This window comes from Erithacus rubecula (genome assembly GCF_903797595.1).
Source record: "Erithacus rubecula genome assembly, chromosome: 17".
Classification (NCBI taxonomy): Eukaryota; Metazoa; Chordata; class Aves; order Passeriformes; family Muscicapidae; genus Erithacus; species Erithacus rubecula.
Genome location: NC_136669.1, coordinates 13,833,756 through 13,851,904, shown reverse-complemented (window position 1 = coordinate 13,851,904; position 18,149 = coordinate 13,833,756). Strand labels below are relative to the sequence as shown.

Genomic DNA, 18,149 nt, shown 5'->3' with positions numbered 1-18,149 from the left:
TGCTTGACAGGAGATCACTGAGCACACCTGAGCACAGATCAAACACTTCGAAATCAAAGCCACGGGCAAAAAAAATTAAAAAATAAGTCCAGACTCAAACATCTCTATCCTTTTAATTTCCATTTTCTAAATAGGCTTTGACCTGAGAAGAGGGAAATTCCTCCTTGGTCCCCAGCCCCCTTCTCCAACCTCTGAGCCACTGCCTGGACCTTACCAGCCACTTCCCATCTTTTGGGACCTTCAAAACCAGACACAAATGAAGCAAAAGGCAATTTCAACTTGCTCTGCAGTTTCAAAGTGTTCAGACTGATTTTTAACAGAACAAAAATAACCAGCAGCACAAGAGGAAAGCAAGGAAGGACTCCAGGGCCTGCAGGTTCTGAGCACACCCAGCTACTGAAGGGGCTTCCTTCAGTGCCCCTTTTATTCAGGATTTTATTAGTCCAAGCTAGGATGACACTTCCATGCACTGAGTCCTTTAGTTTTGGACACAAAAAATCCAGCTGTGCCCTTAAGTGACAAAAGGAAAATCCTCATGGCCTTTTCCACAGAGAAGTTCCACTCCCCAGAAGTCAGCTGGACTTCTCCAGTCTCCAGAACACCTTGGTCCCATCCCTATTTCAGACCTCAACAATGAATAAAGGGGGGTCTCCCAACTCCAGACACCAAGAGTCCCTGTGGATAACAGAGGAATGGCAGCTCCAGAGCTTCCACTGATGGCTGGCCCCAAAGGCTGCTTGATATTGTCCATAAAAGAAAGAATAGTTAAACAGGGGATTGTGGGGTTCCAGGAGAGCTTTTCTGAAATCCAGAGAGGAACTCCAAGGCTCTCTGTGCCTTGCAGGCAGAGCTGGCACATCCCCACATCTCATTTCTACAAGTCAGAGCTAGCAAAAACCAGGCAGCTGAATTCCCTGTGAGTCTGGATTTACCACCCCAAAGCTACACCTTTACCAAAGGAGAATTCTGCAGCAGAAACGTGCAAGTGCTCTCTCCAAATGGACTCAGATGTTTTCTAAATGTTTTTTTTTCTCCTGACTGGAAATTTATTTCCACCCCTGTGTACCCATAGTAGATACTCAGCACTTTCACACAGTTACAACCTCTCTGCCACTGTCAGCAGCTCTGTGACAGGAGGCAGCACCAAGTCACCACCCTGCCAACACCCAGGCTTAGCCACTCCACAAAACAGCAAGAGGAGTCTCACTTTGTCCCCTACAAGTAGGAGTATCTGACATAAGAGAGTGGAGCTGGCCTAGGGAACAAAAGGTGGCAGTAACACCCTGGAAAATGAGAATACTCAGCTTCCCAAGGTGCTGCTGCTGCCCTGCTGCCTCCAGTCAAGCCTGTGGAGAGCCCTGGAAGTGGAGCCATTCACCACTGAACAGAGCTCCCCAAGTTGTGCTGGGTGCTGTTTATAAATACATTTTAAAGTAAAAAATAATCAGAAATGGCCATGGCTCAGTGAAGGGTGGGAAGGCTCTGCTGTTTTCTCCCAAGTCCTGACTTGCAGGATGTGTCCCCACTCTCAGATTCTGACCAGTGCCTGCACCTCACTGAGCCCCTTCTGTGCTGTGACAGCAGGTTCAGCTCTGGTGCCACTCAGACCTGCAGTCAGACAGCAACAAACAGGACAGGAGAGGGAAGGGACAGCCAGGAACACAAACCTTAGCTGTGCACAGAGAACAGAACCCCAGAGCCCTTGAGAGGAAGCTGCCCTACCTCTCATCCAGCTCCTCCAGCCGGCTCTTCACCGTGTGCGCATTGTTCTCCCTGGTGATCTTCTGCAGCAGGTAGAAGGTCTGCTGGAACATGCGCAGCAGGTACTCCTCAAACTCCATGGGCACGCAGTTCTTGGCCATCAGCTCGTTGATGCAGGCCATGGCCAGCACCCCCAGGCGTGCCCGCTCCTGCCCCGGGCCCTGCCCCGCGCCGGGGCTGCCGCCGTTCACCGCGCACGCCTTGCGGCCGCGGCTGTCGCAGCCGAAGCGCGCAAAGTGGAAGATGGTGCTGAGCAGGGAGGGGGTGATGCTGCTGGACAAGGGGATCCAGCTGAAGAGGTGTGCCAGGCACTCCAGGGCCAGGCAGCAGATGTGCTCGCTCTCCGTGTCCAGGATGGGGATGGGCTGGTTCAGCAGTTTGGAGGCGCTGGGGCCCTGCAAGAGGCTGCTCAAGAGGTCACCTGGGGGAGAGAGCGGCGTCAGGCAGGGTAACAGCACTGGGATTTTGCACCTCTGGGATTTTGCACCTCTGGGATTTTGTACCACTGGGATTTTGCACCTCTGGGATTTTGCACCACTGGGATTTTGTACCTCTGGGATTTTGCACCACTGGGATTTTGCACCTCTGGGATTTTGCACCACTGGGATTTTGCACCACTGGGATTTTGTACCACTGGGATTTTGTACCACTGGGATTTTGCACCTCTGGGATTTTGCACCACTGGGATTTTGCACCTCTGGGATTTTGCACCTCTGGGATTTTGCACCACTGGGATTTTGCACCTCTGGGATTTTGCACCTCTGGGATTTTGCACCACTGGGATTTTGCACCTCTGGGATTTTGCACCTCTGGGATTTTGCACCTCTGGGATTTTGTACCACTGGGATTTTGCACCACTTCATTAGGGATTTGTCTCAGTCTCTTCTGCCTTCACCCAGAGCCAGGATTAACAAATACATGAAGGAAATGGATTTTCTCGTGTTCGGGCTTGGTTGGTTATTAAATCTTATCAAAAGTACAGAAAGTTCAGCAGCACTTCCAGCTACCTGCCAGAAGTGAGCAAAATGGAGATGGATCCAGCTGCTACAAGATCTCTTACAGCTAAAGAATCCAATAGGGAATTAACACCTATATTATTTATCCTTTTAACCCAATAACTAACTTCCCATGACCCTCAGTGTGACACTGACTGACCAACCAGCAACTACAACCTGAAACCCATGAAGGAAGATGAACAACAAAAGAGACACAACCCAAAATCCTCCATCTTGTCCCATGCCAATTACTATATTCTATTACTACATTACATTGCTATATTATATATATATATATATATATATATATATATATAACTATATTATAAAACCTTCAAATTTAAAACCCTTTAGTGTGTGAAAGCACACACCTCTATTTCACTACACATCCGTGATTTTAATTCACCACTCAAATTTAGAAGCCTTCTCCAAGGCCTCAGGTCAAAAGCAGTATACTCCAGGGGGTCAGTGCCAGAAAGCTGAAAAACTCCAGGTTTGTGAGATCCAATAATGCAGGGCATGAACCCCCAGCTGGCCTCTGACCATCCTTGTGGATCTCTTCCAACTCACAACATCCTGTGATTCAGCAGGTTCTTTGTCTGAGAGGAACTGGTGATTTCTGTACTCAGGAATTAGCCTCACACAACCCTTCTGGTCTGACCAGGCAGGGCTCTCCTGGTATTTCAGGAAATACAATGCCAAGGGGTGTGTTTTAGGAATTTATTATAAAATTCTACCCTCCCACAAGACTGAGCATCCTTGATGTAATCTTGGCACATCCCTGTTATGCTGAAGGTGCCTGTGACACTTTGGTTGTTGCCAGTCACATCTAAAAGCTCACTCAGGGCAGCACGTCTTCCCAGGGAGCAAAAGCCATGGCAGGCACAGATCACATCCCCCAGCCTCCCAACTACACAACAAAGGCTTCCCAAGAAAGCTGGAGTCTGAAAAATTTGACACAGCCTCAGGATTTATCTTCCATGACCTTCTCCAGCCTCCAACTGAAACAATATAAAGTTAATATTTACAATACCCCGTGACAGAGTTCCACAGTTTCACCATGAAGCTGCTTTGTTTGCTGCCAGCTCCTGGTTTCACTTTCTACCCAAAGAGGGAACAGAAATAATCCCTGCTTTCACTTTCTTTGTGTCAGTAGGCTTCTAACACAGATCCTGCTCAGTTTCTTTGACAGAGAGAAGGTTTTACTTCTGTTGTTGCTCACAGAGAAGCCCCTCAAACCCCTCCATCACCTTTAGTGCCCTTCTGCAAAGCTTTCATTCTCCTCTGCACCTACTGATACTGAGAGAGCAGGACTGCAGTCCCCACTCCAGGGGCAGATGAGCCTCAGCTCCACAGAGCAGCACAGCAGGGAATTATTCCTGACTGCTGCTGCTGTGAATTCTCTGCAGAATCATGGGGAGAAGTTCCAAAGTTAATCCTGCCTAGTCCAGGGTGAGCTCTCCTCTCACAGCAAGAGGAGACCACATGCACTCACCTTTCATCTCCCACCTCCACCCAAGCCACCAACAACCCAGGGATTCCCTTTTCCCTGATTGTCTTTGTTTCCTCAAAAGCTTTTGGAATCCAAGGGCCAGCCCCAGCCAGGCTGCCTTTCCCCAGATGCTGCCCACAATCTCCAGGCTTCCACCTGCTGCAAAACCATTCACCTTCCCTTGTGCAATCCACTTCTCTTCCTTGAGTACCTCCTCATTTTTAATAACCTCTTCACCTTTAAAAATCTGGCACTTGCTGCATTACAGAATCTGAAGTTCTTAGAGAATCTGAATGATTTTTTATGGAAGTGAAACATCCTGACACACCAGCAGTGCCAAAATAACAGCTATGATTTACTGAGCTACTTCCAATGTACACAAGACCCTGAGTGATGAACACATCCCTCCCAAGTCTTCATTTTTCACCAAGACTGATGTCTTACATCACTAAATTCATAATTCCCTGCCAAGCCTTATCATTGCTTCTTTCTCCTGCACTCTGGAAACTGAAGGCATCACGTGGCTATGGCTGAGCAAGAGAATCCTGCCCTTCAGTCTTGGCACTGAACCCCCTGTGGGGACATGTACACCTGGACACACTTGTGCAGCTCATATTCTGCTTTTACAGACCCCCTGAAGCTCAACAAGGTCAAGTGCACCAGGGCTGGGGCAATGCCAAGCACCAACCCAGGCTGGGCAGGGAACAGACTAACAGCAGCCCTGGGGGAAGGATTTGGGGTGTTGGGGGGTGAGAGCTGGACTTGCCCCAGCCATGAGCACCCAGAACCACCCCCTGTGCTGGGCTGAGCCCCAGGGTGGGCAGCAGGAGGGGGGATTCTGTCCCATCAGGTGAGAACCCACCTGCAGAGCTGCCCCCAGCACAGCAAGGAGCTGGAGCTGCTGGAGAGAGTCCAGGGGAGCCCATGGAGATGCTCCAAGGGCTGGAGCCCCTCTGGAGCCAGGCTGGGAGAGCTGGGGGTGCTCACCTGGAGAAGAAAAGGCTCCAGGGACACCTCAAAGCCCCTTCCAGAGCATAAAGGGGCTCCAGGAGAGCTGGAGAGGGACTGGGGACAAGGGATGGAGGGACAGGACACAGGGAATGGCTCCCACTGCCAGAGGGCAGGGCTGGATGGGATACTGGGAAGGAATTGTTCCCTGGGAGGGTGGGCAGGCCCTGGCACAGGGTGCCCAGAGCAGCTGTGGCTGCCCCTGGATCCCTGGCAGTGCCCAAGGCCAGGCTGGATGGGGCTTGGAGCAGCCTGGGACAGGGGAAGGTGTCCCTGCCCATGGCAGGCACTGGATGAGCTTTAAGGTTCCTTCCAACCCCAATTGTTATTCTTTTAAACACACAGTTTGGCCAACTCCACAAAAATCAACGAGAATTAAAGATTCTCATCTTTTAATCCATCCACAGCAGAAACCCTCAATTACATTCCTGTAACTCACAGCAGTTTGTTCAGGTGCTTTGCATGCAGTTAAATCACTGAAGCTTTCAGGTGCAGGGACTTTCAGTGTCTTTGCAAACAGGTGACAAATTTACAGCATCAGCTGCATTCATGCCAAAGGAGAAAACTCCCAGTGACTGGCTCTGCAGCAGGAGAGCAGCCACAAATCCTTCAGCTACTCATTTGTTTGCCATAGGTGAGTGAATATTCCTGAGGAAGGGATTCATCAGGAAATGTGCTATAAATCATGTAAAGACAACATTTGGAGGCTGACACTGCTGCTGAGTAAATCCTACACCATGGCAATAACTCAAATGTTGTCCAGTGTGCGACATTATCAGAGTTCCTTTGCTTAAGTGATATGAGAAATTAGTTTAATGTTGTCTTCAAGTACTATTTAAAACCTATATAAGACTTGCAAGTAACCATTTCACTTTCCTGTGCAAATGAAAAATAGGAAGCAGAAGTTGTCCAAGTTCCTAAAGAGATTTGGGCTCTGATGGAAGATATTAAACATTTATGAGGATTCAGGAGCTTATTTTGACTTTTGGAACACCTTTAATTTCACCTGAATGTAAAGAGTAAAAGGTGGTGGCCTCACTTAGGCAATGAAAACATTTGAGATTCACCAGTACACCGGAGTTGAGTCTCAGTAAACACAAAATGAGCAAGCAGTGGATTAGAGGGAAGCACCTGGTGTTCCTTTTGGAAGTGGTGGAATTATCACCTCTGGAAGTGTGGATGTGGCACCTTAGGGACATGGTTTAGTGTGGCTCTGGCAGTGCTGGTTGTTGGCTGGGCTCAATCCAAGAGTACTTTCCAACCTTAGTGACTTCAAGAAGTGGAAACACAACAAAATAAAACTGAGAGAGTTTCACACAAACAAGTTTGCACAGGCAAAATGAAACTCCTAAAGGCACTGCTGGTGTGGTCCTGGTTCTTAGCAATTATCTTGAAAAAACACTGTGTGAAAAGTTTGTTTGTTTTCCATGAAAGGGGAGAAAGGAAAAGCCCAGCACAGAAGTGCAGCTGACTTCCAGTTTGGGAAATATGATCCCAAGTCACGAGGTGAGCACACAGGTGGATGAAAGCTGCCTCAGCACAAGCCCCAGGGGACTGAGGACATCTCCAACAGGCTTCCACAACAGCCAGCACAGAATCTTTTGCCCCAGCATCATCCTTGACAATTGACACCAGAAGCTTTGATCTTTTCTATAAATATTTCCTGTCCAAACTTTTCCCAGCTACAGCAAAATCCTCTCTCCTCCTGCCAACCCAAAGGAATATTTATTCCCATCAAACTTTGTGGTTTGTATATAAATATAGAAGTATCTTAAGCTCTTCTACAGGAAAGGAGCACTGGAAATGCTGCTCAAACTTCAATGTGAAAGGTTTATCACTAAGCAAAACACTGCCAACAGCTTTATCAGAGGCAGCAGTCTGGAGCTGCCTGGTGCAATCTGGCCACAAGGAAATGATCTGCAGCTCTCAGGGAACTGCTCAAGGTCCCAGGGACAAGGAAATGTGTGCCAAGGACACAAAACTGTTCTCCATTTCAGAGGTAACTAAGAAATAGAGATGTAAATGGGTTAACAGCAGCTAAGCACTCACACAAAAGTCTAACAGGAGTAGACAGAAAACAAACTTTCACAGTCACAGAACAGTTTGAGTTGAAGGGACCTTAGAGCCCACCCAGTGCCACCCCCTGCCATGGGCAGGGACACCTCCAAGGCTGCTCCAAGCCCCAGGGTCCAGCCTGGCCTTGGGCACTGCCAGGGATCCAGGGGCAGCCACAGCTGCTCTGGGCACCCTGTGCCATTGCACAGAGATGTGGGTACCTTTATTTTCTTTTTCCCAGCTAGGATTTAATTTTGCTCCACTTGGTTGGATGTGCCAACAGCTGGAATTCAGGGGACAATGCCAACCCCATGCAAGGCCACAGGCTTGGGGAAAAGGGGCTGAAAAGCTGCTCAGTGGAAAAGTGTGTCCAGGTGGGTGAGAGGGCAGTGGCACCTGGCTGGAACAGCACTGGGGTGGCAGCAGCACCAGGGCAGGGACTGTCCCCTGTGCTGTCACTGCTGGGGCACCTCCAGTCCTGTGTCCTGTTCTGGGCCGCTCACAACACTGAGGGGCTGGAGCATGTCCAGGGAAGGGAACAGAGCTGGGGAAGGGGCTGGAGCTCCAGGAGAGGCTGAGGGAGCTGGGAAAGGGGCTCAGCCTGGAGACAAGGAGGCTCAGGGGGAACCTTCTGGCTCTGCACAACTCCCTGACAGGAGGGGACAGCCAGGGGGGATGGGGCTCTGGGAACAGGGACAGGACAAGGGGAAATGGCCTCAAGCTGTGCCAGGGGAGGTTTAGGTTGGATATTGGGAAAATTCCTTCATGGGAAGGGCTGGTCAGGCTCTGGCACAGCTGCCCAGAGCAGTGCTGGGGTCACCATCCCTGAGAGGATTTCAAAGCCATGTATATGTGGTACCTGGGTTAGTGGTGGCCTTGGCAGTGCTGGAATAACAGCAGGACTTGATGACTTTAGTGGGATTTCCCAACCTTAACAATGCCAAGATTTTAACTCACTATCACTAGAGCATTTTGTACTGAAACTTCAGGGAGGTTTTGCTATCTGAGGACTACAAGCAGGTCTGTGGGCAGAATTTAATGAAATTTGCAGTGGGGTTTCCTCACAGAGGAATTTGTTTCTTCGTGTAAGGTTTTTCTTTCCAATCAGGAATTTGTTGGCCTGTGAAAAGCTGTGGGAATGGGTTATTAGGAGAGATTAGACAGTAAAGGGAGGAATCTGTGTCTGATACTGCAGGTTTAAATACATGGAAATCTTTTCCTTACCACTTTCTCCTGAGGTTGGGGATGGTGGTGGAGTGGCAGCAGTAGCACTGTGCTTATCCCAGATGCTCTCCAAAATACCTGGCCAAAGAGAGACATTTCACAAGTGCCTTCTCAAAGCCACACTGACCCCACAAACACAGCACAGACAACAGGATAGCTTTGGCAGAACACAGCTTGAGAGCTCTGGGAGGGACAGAAACGCCCCATAATGGCTTTGGGCTCACTAAGAGAAGACAATCTCTCTGCATGGAGGCAGCCCAGCAGCTGCTCTGCTCCACCAGCTGCTTCACATTCAGCTGAGGGCAGATCTGAGTACTCCCACCCCATCACCCCCATTTTCCTCCCCTGAGCCTCACGAGTGCCAGCCCAGCAGCAGCCCCGGGTGCTGAGGGGACACAGTGGCAGGTGTGAGTCGTACCTGTGAGCAGCCCCAGCACTGTCTGCACCTGCTCCAGCAGCAGCTTGCGCAGCTCCTCCTTGCGGGCCACGCTCAGGTCCTCGCGGGGACACGCCAGCTCCTCCGATGTGGTCTTCAGCATGATCAGCCCCAGGGCAGTGGTCACAGGAGACTGGATCAGCTGAGGGGCACAGCACAGCTCTGATGGCAACACCCACTGACACACACCCACAGTTTACAGCAGCCCCCTGTCTTGGGTTGATGTGGCCAGCAATGTGTGTTCTGTCACCATCTGTTAAACCAGGTGGGGCAGTGATTCCTTATCTCCTGGCACACACCATCTGCTAATGGCCATCTTTAAACCAGCTGGGACAATCATCTTTGTCTTTTCCACAACCCATCCTCCCTTCAGGAAGATATCATCTGTTAATGGGCCATTCAGTCCCACTGTGTGACTGATAAAATTACATCATCCCACTGGGAGATGCTCCAGCCAGGGGAGGAGCCAAGCATTTCCTACCTAGATAAAAACTGAGATTTTGGACAGCAAGGAGCCTTCTTTCCACTGGATTCCAGAGGAAAACTGGACCTTTCCACATTATCCCTGGACCTTCAGAGGAAAACTGCACCTTCTCCAGGAGCACTGCTCCAGCTGAACCACATCAGCCACTGCAGGAGGATGCAGCCACCATTGAATGGGACTGTGCCACCACCCTGACTGACTGATGGGTGTCAGCTTGGATTCTGACTCTGGCAGGGTTGGTACTGTTCTTTGTAATACTGTATTTATATTTGAATTTTTTAGTAAAGAATTGTTATTCCTAATTCCCATATCTTTGGCTGAGAGCCCCTTAATTTCAAAATTATAATAATTTGGAGGGAGGGGGTTTACATTCTCCATTTCCAAGAGAAGCTTCTGCCTTTATTGGCAGACACCTGTCCTTCAAACCAGGACCTCCCCACTGAGGAGATAAGTTCAGTTTCCTCACATGTGAATTTCTGGTGTTGCAAGAGCTCCAGCCCCACAGGAATCCTGGGGATTTCATAATGTCACTGCACACATTCTGCATCCCAGCACAGCCACAGGAGCAGCCTGTCCCTTCTGCTTGCTGCATCCTCTGCCCTCAGCACCAGCAGCTGCCCCAAAAATCCCTCCCTCCCTCCCTTCCCACACAGCCCAAAGGCTGCAGCCAGGAGCAGATGGCACCAGGCCACAGCTGAGGGATCTGACCTCCCCTTGCACCTCTACTGGATCTCAAACTGTAAACTGCATTTCTCCCAAAAAGAGGAACTCTGCCCCATGCTGGAACAGGACTGGACAAAAAGCTGACTTGTGCCTTCATCAGCCACTGGGATACTAAAGACTTCTTCAAGTGGAACAAAGTTTTGTCCCACTGCTCTTCACAGCTGCCCAGACACATCCAAAGTGATTTATGCTCTGCTCCCTCTGGGAGGAAAAAAGTCCAAAACCAATCCCAGTTGCTACAAGTAATCCTTGAAGCCATAATTCTGCAATACAGGCTGACTTTGCTGCTGATCTCTTGATCCTCCAAAGGCGAGCCAGGCTGAGTTAACATCACTAAAACCACAGAGTTTGGTGAAATACTTGGGGAGAAAATAGCCCATCCAAAAGCTCTTATCTTGGCTTTTGTTAAAGAAGTCCCAGACACAGGAGCAGATGACAAGGAACTCAATGAAACACTCAACTTGTTGGTAAAGTGTGAAGGGACTGAAGATCATCTCTCAGGATGTTTTGTGACAAACCTAAGGAGTTTTAGCAATGCCAGGCACTGGTACCTCAGGCTAAACAAATTTTATACCTCTAAGGAAGCAGTACTTTATGTAGAATTACTGGCTTTACATAATGATAATGCAATATCCCAATTTACCTTTCTTTTCCACCCCTCCAGAGATTCAGTAAAAAGTTTAGAGACTACTCAGACTACTTGGATACAATTTAATGCTGTAGAACAAAGAACATGCTGCAAATGATCTCAGAAAAAAGTCCTGAGACAGGGCTCATCTGCAATTCTAACAGCAAATCATTCTGCTCTTCCTTCTGTTGAGGCTCTGGAATTCAGCATTACTGTTTTTCTTCCACTTTCTCTGAACATTTTAAGAATGTGTCTGCCACATAAATTAATTTATGGAAACATTTTCCTCCACTGCTGAGCTCACAAGGAGAAGTTTAAGGGAAAATAGATTCCTCAAGTGAGCTCTGCAATCCCTTCAGATAACCCCAGAGTGCTAGAAAGGCCAGAAGAGCTCAGGCTGCCTTTCAGTCCAGATCCAGGTGAAATGAGAGGCCAAACTCAAAACTCCACATGAGTTATCTCCAAGTATTTCTTATCAAATTGATAACTGAAGTAAAAACTGCAGCATGTCCCAGTCCAGGAGAGTCAGAAAAGTGATTACACCAGTCAGTGATGAGCTCTGCAGCCAAGATAGTTTTTTTTTTTTTTTTTAAATTTTGCAATTAATATTAGATCCATTTGCCTTAACAAATAAACTCCTGCCACTCGAGGACATGGATTTAAATAACTGCCTTGTGGCTTGGCCGTGGGCTTTGCTGCATTCAGATCATGTAATTATGTCAGCAGAAAAAGCCTGTGCAGCACTTCAGTTTACACTCAGCCTCTTTAAGCCAATTAGGAACAAAATAAAGGAAATTGGAGACAAAATACTCCAACAAAGAGAGGTTTGCACCAGCCTAGCTCAGGATTCCCTGTAAGGATGCTGAGCTGCAACCATCATTCCAGCTAATAACAGATTCAGTCAGGATCCTCAATTCACAGCTGAGCCTTCCTGCAGGAACCCTCCTACACACCCCAACAACATTCCCATTAGTGACTCTACTGAGGAGGGACCAGAGATTTTGGGGTGTCTCTGCCTGTGGGGTGAAAAATCTGCAACAGCCCCCATTGAAAAACTGCCCTTTTGAGAATAAGTGACACATCCATCATTTATTGACTTCTTCTTTGTTTAAAGAAAACTCATACTCCTTGCATTTTCAAGAACTAGCCCATAATACTTAAAATTTAAAGTGAATACTTGTGGCACAGTGTACATTTAACACTGGAGAGAAACGTCAAAGAGAAAAAGCTGAGAGTTACAACAAAATTAAAAAGGAATTTACAAAGCAACATTTACTATTTAACCTTCCTCAAAAGAAATCCCTACTCAATGAAAGCAAATGATGTTTCCAAGGGAAAACCTGGCTTCCTGCATGGACAGAGCTCTTACCTGCAGGATGTTGGTGAAGAAGTCGTGGTAGAACATGGGCCAGTCCTGGCGGCCGATGTCCACGATGACTTTGCAGAGCTTGTTCCTGATGAAGTAAGGCAGAGTTTTGTGGTGAGCCAGCAGCAGCTTGGGCAGGCAGCTCCTGATCTCCATCTTGTCCTGGGATGGGACCCCCAGCCACATCTTATTGATCAGGTTCTGGAAAAGCAATGGACACCCCAAATGAGCTCATCTTGGACATGCTTTGCTGAGGTGACAATCCTGACACTGAGAATCTGGAATCTCACACTGGTTTGGGTGGGAAGCGACCTTATAAATCATCCTGTTCCCACCCCTTGCTCTGGTCAGGGACACCTTGCACTATTTCAGGTTGCTCCAACCTGGCCCTGGGCACTGCCAGGGGTCCAGGGCCTGCCCACCCTCCCAGGGAACAATTCCTGCCCAATATCCCATCCATCCCTGCCCTCTGGCAGTGGGAAGCCATTCCCTGTGTCCTGTCCCTCCATCCCTTGTTCCCAGTCCCTCTCCAGCTCTCCTGGAGCCCCTTTATGCCCTGGAAGGGGCTCTGAGGTGTCCCTGGAGCCTTCTCTTCTCCAGGCAGAAAAACAAAACAGAGACAGAGCATCTGGCAGAGCTGCTGCATCTCATAGCCCAGGACTGGCAGTGCCAGTGGAGCTGAAGTTACTGGTTTCACTGGTTTTGGGTTCAGCAGAACTCCAGTGGCAGGCACATAACCATTTCCTTTACTTTTTAACCCTGGGTACTGAGGGTTTGCTCTTTAAAGGGGGAAGCAGAGCCTTGGATGAAGCAGGAAAAGAAAAGCAGGGGAGGAGGTTTGGCTTTCCCTGCCTCTGATGCCACCCAGGTCTCCTGAAGCTGAGCTGGAAGGTCACTGGAGCAGGCACTGCCTGGCAGTGACAAGGCACCACTTGCACAGAAAGCTTTTAGTCCACTTAAAGTCAGACAAAATCCCAAGGAAAGCAGAGTTGCAAATTGCTTCCCTGCCCTGATCCCATTTAGGGCTCTGGAGCATCAGGAGCTGAATCTCTTGGGATAACCCAGAGAGGAGGCTGAGGCAATGACTGTGCCCATCTGCAGGATTCAGCCTGGACAAAGAGAATGCTGGAGATCACAGCCATAGCCTGGCTTGGGTTGGAAGAAACTAAACATCCAAAACTGGAAGATGATGTATGGTCAAAGGAGATGCAATCCATAGTGGGATGTACTGCACAGAGACACCAGTTCCAGGGGAGAGCTACACAGGGATATTTATACAGAAATTCCTAAAAGAAGTTGGTTTTGGTGATTTCTAGCAGAGAAAATCCACAAATACTGCTTGGAAACAACCAGATGAGGGTTCCTTGAATTTCTAGAATTCCAATAAAACTGGAAGATGTTTTAGCTTTAGCATCTTTTCATGCCCACTGTGTTCTGTCCTACTCCTCCCACCTGCCAGCAGCAGCTTTCTCCCTATAAATGCTTTTGGGAAGATGTTTTCTTTTGCAAAAAGCAGGAGGTGAAAAGAATTCATCTGGAAGGGGCTCAGGAGGAGTTTGATTCCAAATCCACTGCTAACTTTCCAAGGAGTTTGGGAAATCCATGTGCTTGGGTGGTTTTGGGAATGATCCTTGTGCTCACACCCTTGGACTGATCCAGTACCCAAGGGCAGCTGGGGAAGGTGCAGACTGGGACAGACCATGGCTCTGAGGACCCAGCACTGCACCAGTTATTTTTGGGAATTCAAGCTCCTCCATGGAGAAATCCTCATCTCCCAGCTGGACTGGGAACTCCTGTTCCTCCCTCTGCACTTGCACAGTGATTTCTTTATCCTGGCCACAATTAGGTTTTTCAATGCTTCTTTTTCCCCCTTCAGGGAAGCACAGGCTCAGTAATCAAACTCCTGAATAAATAAAGTAAAATATACTGAGCTGGTAGAATCCACAAGGGATGATCCCAAGGATCACTGAATCCACCTCTTGGCCCTGCACTTGTTTTTGCTCATCAGGAAAATCAGTGGGACAGCATCCCCTGAGCAGGAATCATTCCCCTGTCACTTGCCATGATCACCCCTCTTGGAAGGGAAGGTAAATCACATTCAATTTGCAGATTGGGTCCAGACTCCCTCTGCAATCCTTAGTAAGTAAAATGAATATTTAAGAGGAGAAATCAATGATGATGTGGATAATTTGTAAAACCAGAACAACTTTAAAAGCAGAGTTTTTATCTAAACATGTATTTTACCTAAAAAGTGGCCCAGTGCAAAGACCACAAACCCCTCTGACTTAGGGGCACAGCTCAGAGTGCCCACTCAGCCAAGAACAGAACACAGAGGCCACAAATGGCCCAGACTGAGATGTGACACTGACCAAACCCCAGGACATCCTCAGGGACAGCTCACTGACAAATCAGTGACACAACACAGATGTGCTCAGAATACTTTTGCTCATTCCAGTAGACACAGAGATCAATATCAAGGCTTTTAACCCAAATTTTATTCTTTTATAAGTAGGTGAAGAATGGAATGTGGCTGTCTAAGAGAGACCTCACCACTCCAACCAGCACAGGTTTGCAGGGTGTAGCTTGAGAGCACCAACCACAACTACAAAATGTCAGAAAAAACAAAAGCAAGTTTGCCTTCCCTCTCAGCACTCAGAGCCTGCAGGAGCCAGGAGCAGGTAATCACCCCCATATTTCTGATCATAAAAACAGCATAAAAGCAATAACACCCTTAAAAGCATCATGCAGAAACTCAAGCTGCCTCTGAAACTGGAGGTAATTTGTGCTTAGAGATGCCAGGAAATGAATTCTTCAATTTGTGTACAAAGATTCATATTCTCCCACTCTGTGCCTGCCATTAAGCAACCTCTCTGGCAGAGAGCAATAAAAGCATCCTTTATCACTGTACTTACCAGGGATGCCATTTCAGACAAACATTTCCCCCCCCCCCCCCCCCCCCCCCCAAAAAAAAAAAAATCGATTGGCAGATAAAACTGCAGCAGGCAGAGAATGCACTGAGCAGGCAGGAGCCTCACCTCAAACACTGTCAGGCTGTACATCATCACATAATCATTCCTTGTGCTGGATAGGAAGTACAGGCAGAACCTCCAGGCTCCTATCTGCTGGGCAAAGTTATTTAAAAGCTCCTCTGCAAAAAAAAAAAAAACAAGAAAAAAACAACACAACAACATAAAGTAAAATATTACTTTAAAATGCATTTCAGTTTTAATTTGATTTTGATATAAATATTCTATTAAAATTCTTTAGATGTAAACAAAGCCATAACAAGGTATAGTGATAGCACAGCAACTGAGCAGGGAAGAGACCCTGTGTTCAGGGAATGACTCAACCTGGAGGAGGGTAAAAAAATATAATAAAATCACATTCTACAGTGTTTAAAGCAATGTAACAACTTTAATGCAAACAAAACAGATGTGTCATTTTAGAATCAGTCTTGACATAAATACTGCAGCAGATAAGAGGTGAATATTAGAACAAATCACACCGCAATTGTATAATGAGCATTGTTATTTTATCTGTGGAAGCCAAGTGTTGGGATTTCAGGACACTGTGAGAGTAGGAGCACTTCAGATCACAGTGTTCTGAACCCACCTTCTTTTAATGCAACTCCAAGAGCTGCTGACTTGGTGGAAGTTCAGGGTGTCACAAATCTCCCTGAATGCTTAGGACAGGATTTGGTCATCTCTCATGAGGTGACAATGAGAAAATGACAACATGAAAAACAGAAAAGCCACAAGGGCTGTTTTACAGAGTAAGCAAATTTAAGGCTTAATTAATTGTTTTCTTTCCTGCATTTTAAGGAGGAAAATGAGGGATACTTTTTCCACAGCAGGAGATCCCACAACAAAAACCTTGTGTTGTTTATTTTACAGGATTTCTTGGCCAAATCTTTCATGCTGATCACACTTTTGGTACAAGATGGTAGAAACAGAACAATCCCAGAATGGTTTAGGTGGGAAGGGACCCTAAAGCTCATCTCATCCCACCCCTGCCATGGGCAGGGACACCTCCCACTGTCCCAGGCTGCTCCAGCCCCATCCAGCCTGGCCCTGGGCACTGCCAGGGATCCAGGGGCAGCCACAGCTGCTCTGGGCACCCTGTGCCAGGGCCTGCCCACCCTCCCAGGGAACAATTCCTGCCCAATATCCCATCCAGCCCTGCCCTGTGCAGTGGGAGCCATTCCCTGTGTCCTGTCCCTCCATCCCTTGTCCCCAGTCCCTCTCCAGCTCTCCTGGATCCCCTTTATGCCCTGGAAGGGGCTCTGAGGTGTCCTTGGAGCCTTCTCTTCTCCAGGTGAGCACCCCCAGCTCTCCCAGCCTGGCTGCATCCCTCAGAGCATCCCTGTAGCTGTTAGGGAATAAAAGGAATCTGCTTCTTTACAAGCAGCACAAGCAGCTCCCCCAGAGCACCTGGCAGGATCTCTGCTGCCTTTCAGGACACATTCAATCACCCCACCCAGAGGGAATTGCTGTTATTCCTGCTTGTCATTCCACAAGAACTGGGACAGCCTTGCTCTGCATTCCTAATGCTGAAGTCCTTGCAGAGATTTCCCAGCACACACAACCCAACCATGCACAAAAATCACTGGTTTAGGATCCAGAGGAGCTGCCACTGATTCCCTGGAACCCCAACTGTGGAAATCTTTCCTTTCAGTTCCCACTAAGCAGGAGAGGGGAAGATGCCAGTTCAGCTGTGCTGAACATAACCAGTCCCCCAGCAGCAGGAGCAGCCCTTGGAAGGGGCAGGAACTCACCTATCTCACGTTTCCTCTCATTTGTTGTGCAATTGTGGAAAAACTCTGTCATCAGACTCTCCAGAGCCCGCAGGGAGGCCTCTTCTGATGCCTGGGGATGAAAAGGGAAAGAAAGAGAGAAAATTCATTCCCACTCTGACACAGGAGGGTGGCATTAGAACATCACAGATGCACCAAAATCCAACATGAGCAGGATCAGCACAGGACAAGCAACTGGGAACTCAAACTGCTCACCGGTGTCAGGGAGCAGCAGGATTTGTCCACTGCAAGTGAAAGCTTTGGACATAAAGGACCATTTTCTCAGCTCCATTAATAAGGACAAGAACACAACAAAATTCCTTTATTTTAGTGGCATTCAGGAATTTTAAGGCAATAAACAATTCTCCCAAAGATAGCAAGTTGGAGTAAAGATGTTTTCAGATGTTTAGAAATTACAAATATCCTATCATGGGAAGCATAAACTTGGAGAGGATTTCTCTTGGACACCCAGGAAAGGTGATCAGATATTGGAATGGGCTGCTCAGGTGGGTGGCAGAGTCTCCATCCCTGGAGGTGTCCAAGGAGGATCTGGATGTGGCACTCAGTGCTCTGGGCTGGTGACAAGGTGAGGATCAGTCACAGGTTGGACTCAAGTATCCTGGAGGTCTTTTCCAGCCTCCATTCCATGATCCTGTGACCCTCCTGTGACCCCTGACACCTCTTCCTGTCTTTGCCTTGGTGCCATCCAGGTGCTCAGGAGGCTTAATAAATTAAAGAATTTCCAGAACTCTAAAATGCAATATATACCAGCAATCTGGCTTGAGAAGAACAGCATCCCTCCCCCGTCCCCCTAAATTTAGGTTTTGTTTTTGGAAATCATTAGTTCCAGTTTTAAGTCCTAAAGAAATTATCAAGATTAGCATCCAGCTGTAGTTCTGGAGCACTCTGGAGTTGGGATGATTTTATTCTGGCAAGGCTGCAGCCTTAGAGACAGACCTCTTACAGCACAGCCCATGCCATAGCTGTGTCTCCAATGTTTTCAACCCATGCTATCAATAATAAATGCATCAAGATTCAAGCCCAGACCTTCAAGCACAGGAACAAAATAAACATTCAAGAAAACTGAAATTTCTGCCTCGACAAAAACTCCAAAGCAGTGCCTGGCAGTGTCCTGCAGAGAAGAGCATGAGAGACATCCTGCAGCAACACTCCAGGCTTCTGCTA

General features: G+C 47.9%; 1 protein-coding gene across 4 annotated transcripts in view; it reads right to left on the bottom strand.

Moving 5' to 3' along the window:
- XPO6 (exportin 6) overlaps positions 1 to 18,149 on the bottom strand; it is a 55,851-nt gene that overhangs the window by 23,922 nt on the left and 13,780 nt on the right. For all 4 annotated transcript variants that reach the window (XR_013776244.1, XM_079321058.1, XM_079321059.1 and 1 more), the window contains exons 2-7: positions 16,947 to 17,037; positions 15,208 to 15,320; positions 12,176 to 12,373; positions 8,954 to 9,113; positions 8,536 to 8,613; positions 1,723 to 2,182 (exon numbers count right to left, since the gene is read on the bottom strand). Coding sequence is in view for 3 of the 4 variants with exons in the window: in XM_079321058.1 (XP_079177184.1) it covers positions 1,723 to 2,182; positions 8,536 to 8,613; positions 8,954 to 9,113; positions 12,176 to 12,373; positions 15,208 to 15,320; positions 16,947 to 17,037 (1,100 nt within the window). In the remaining variant the exon portion in view is untranslated. The remainder of the gene's footprint in view (positions 1 to 1,722; positions 2,183 to 8,535; positions 8,614 to 8,953; positions 9,114 to 12,175; positions 12,374 to 15,207; positions 15,321 to 16,946; positions 17,038 to 18,149) is intronic.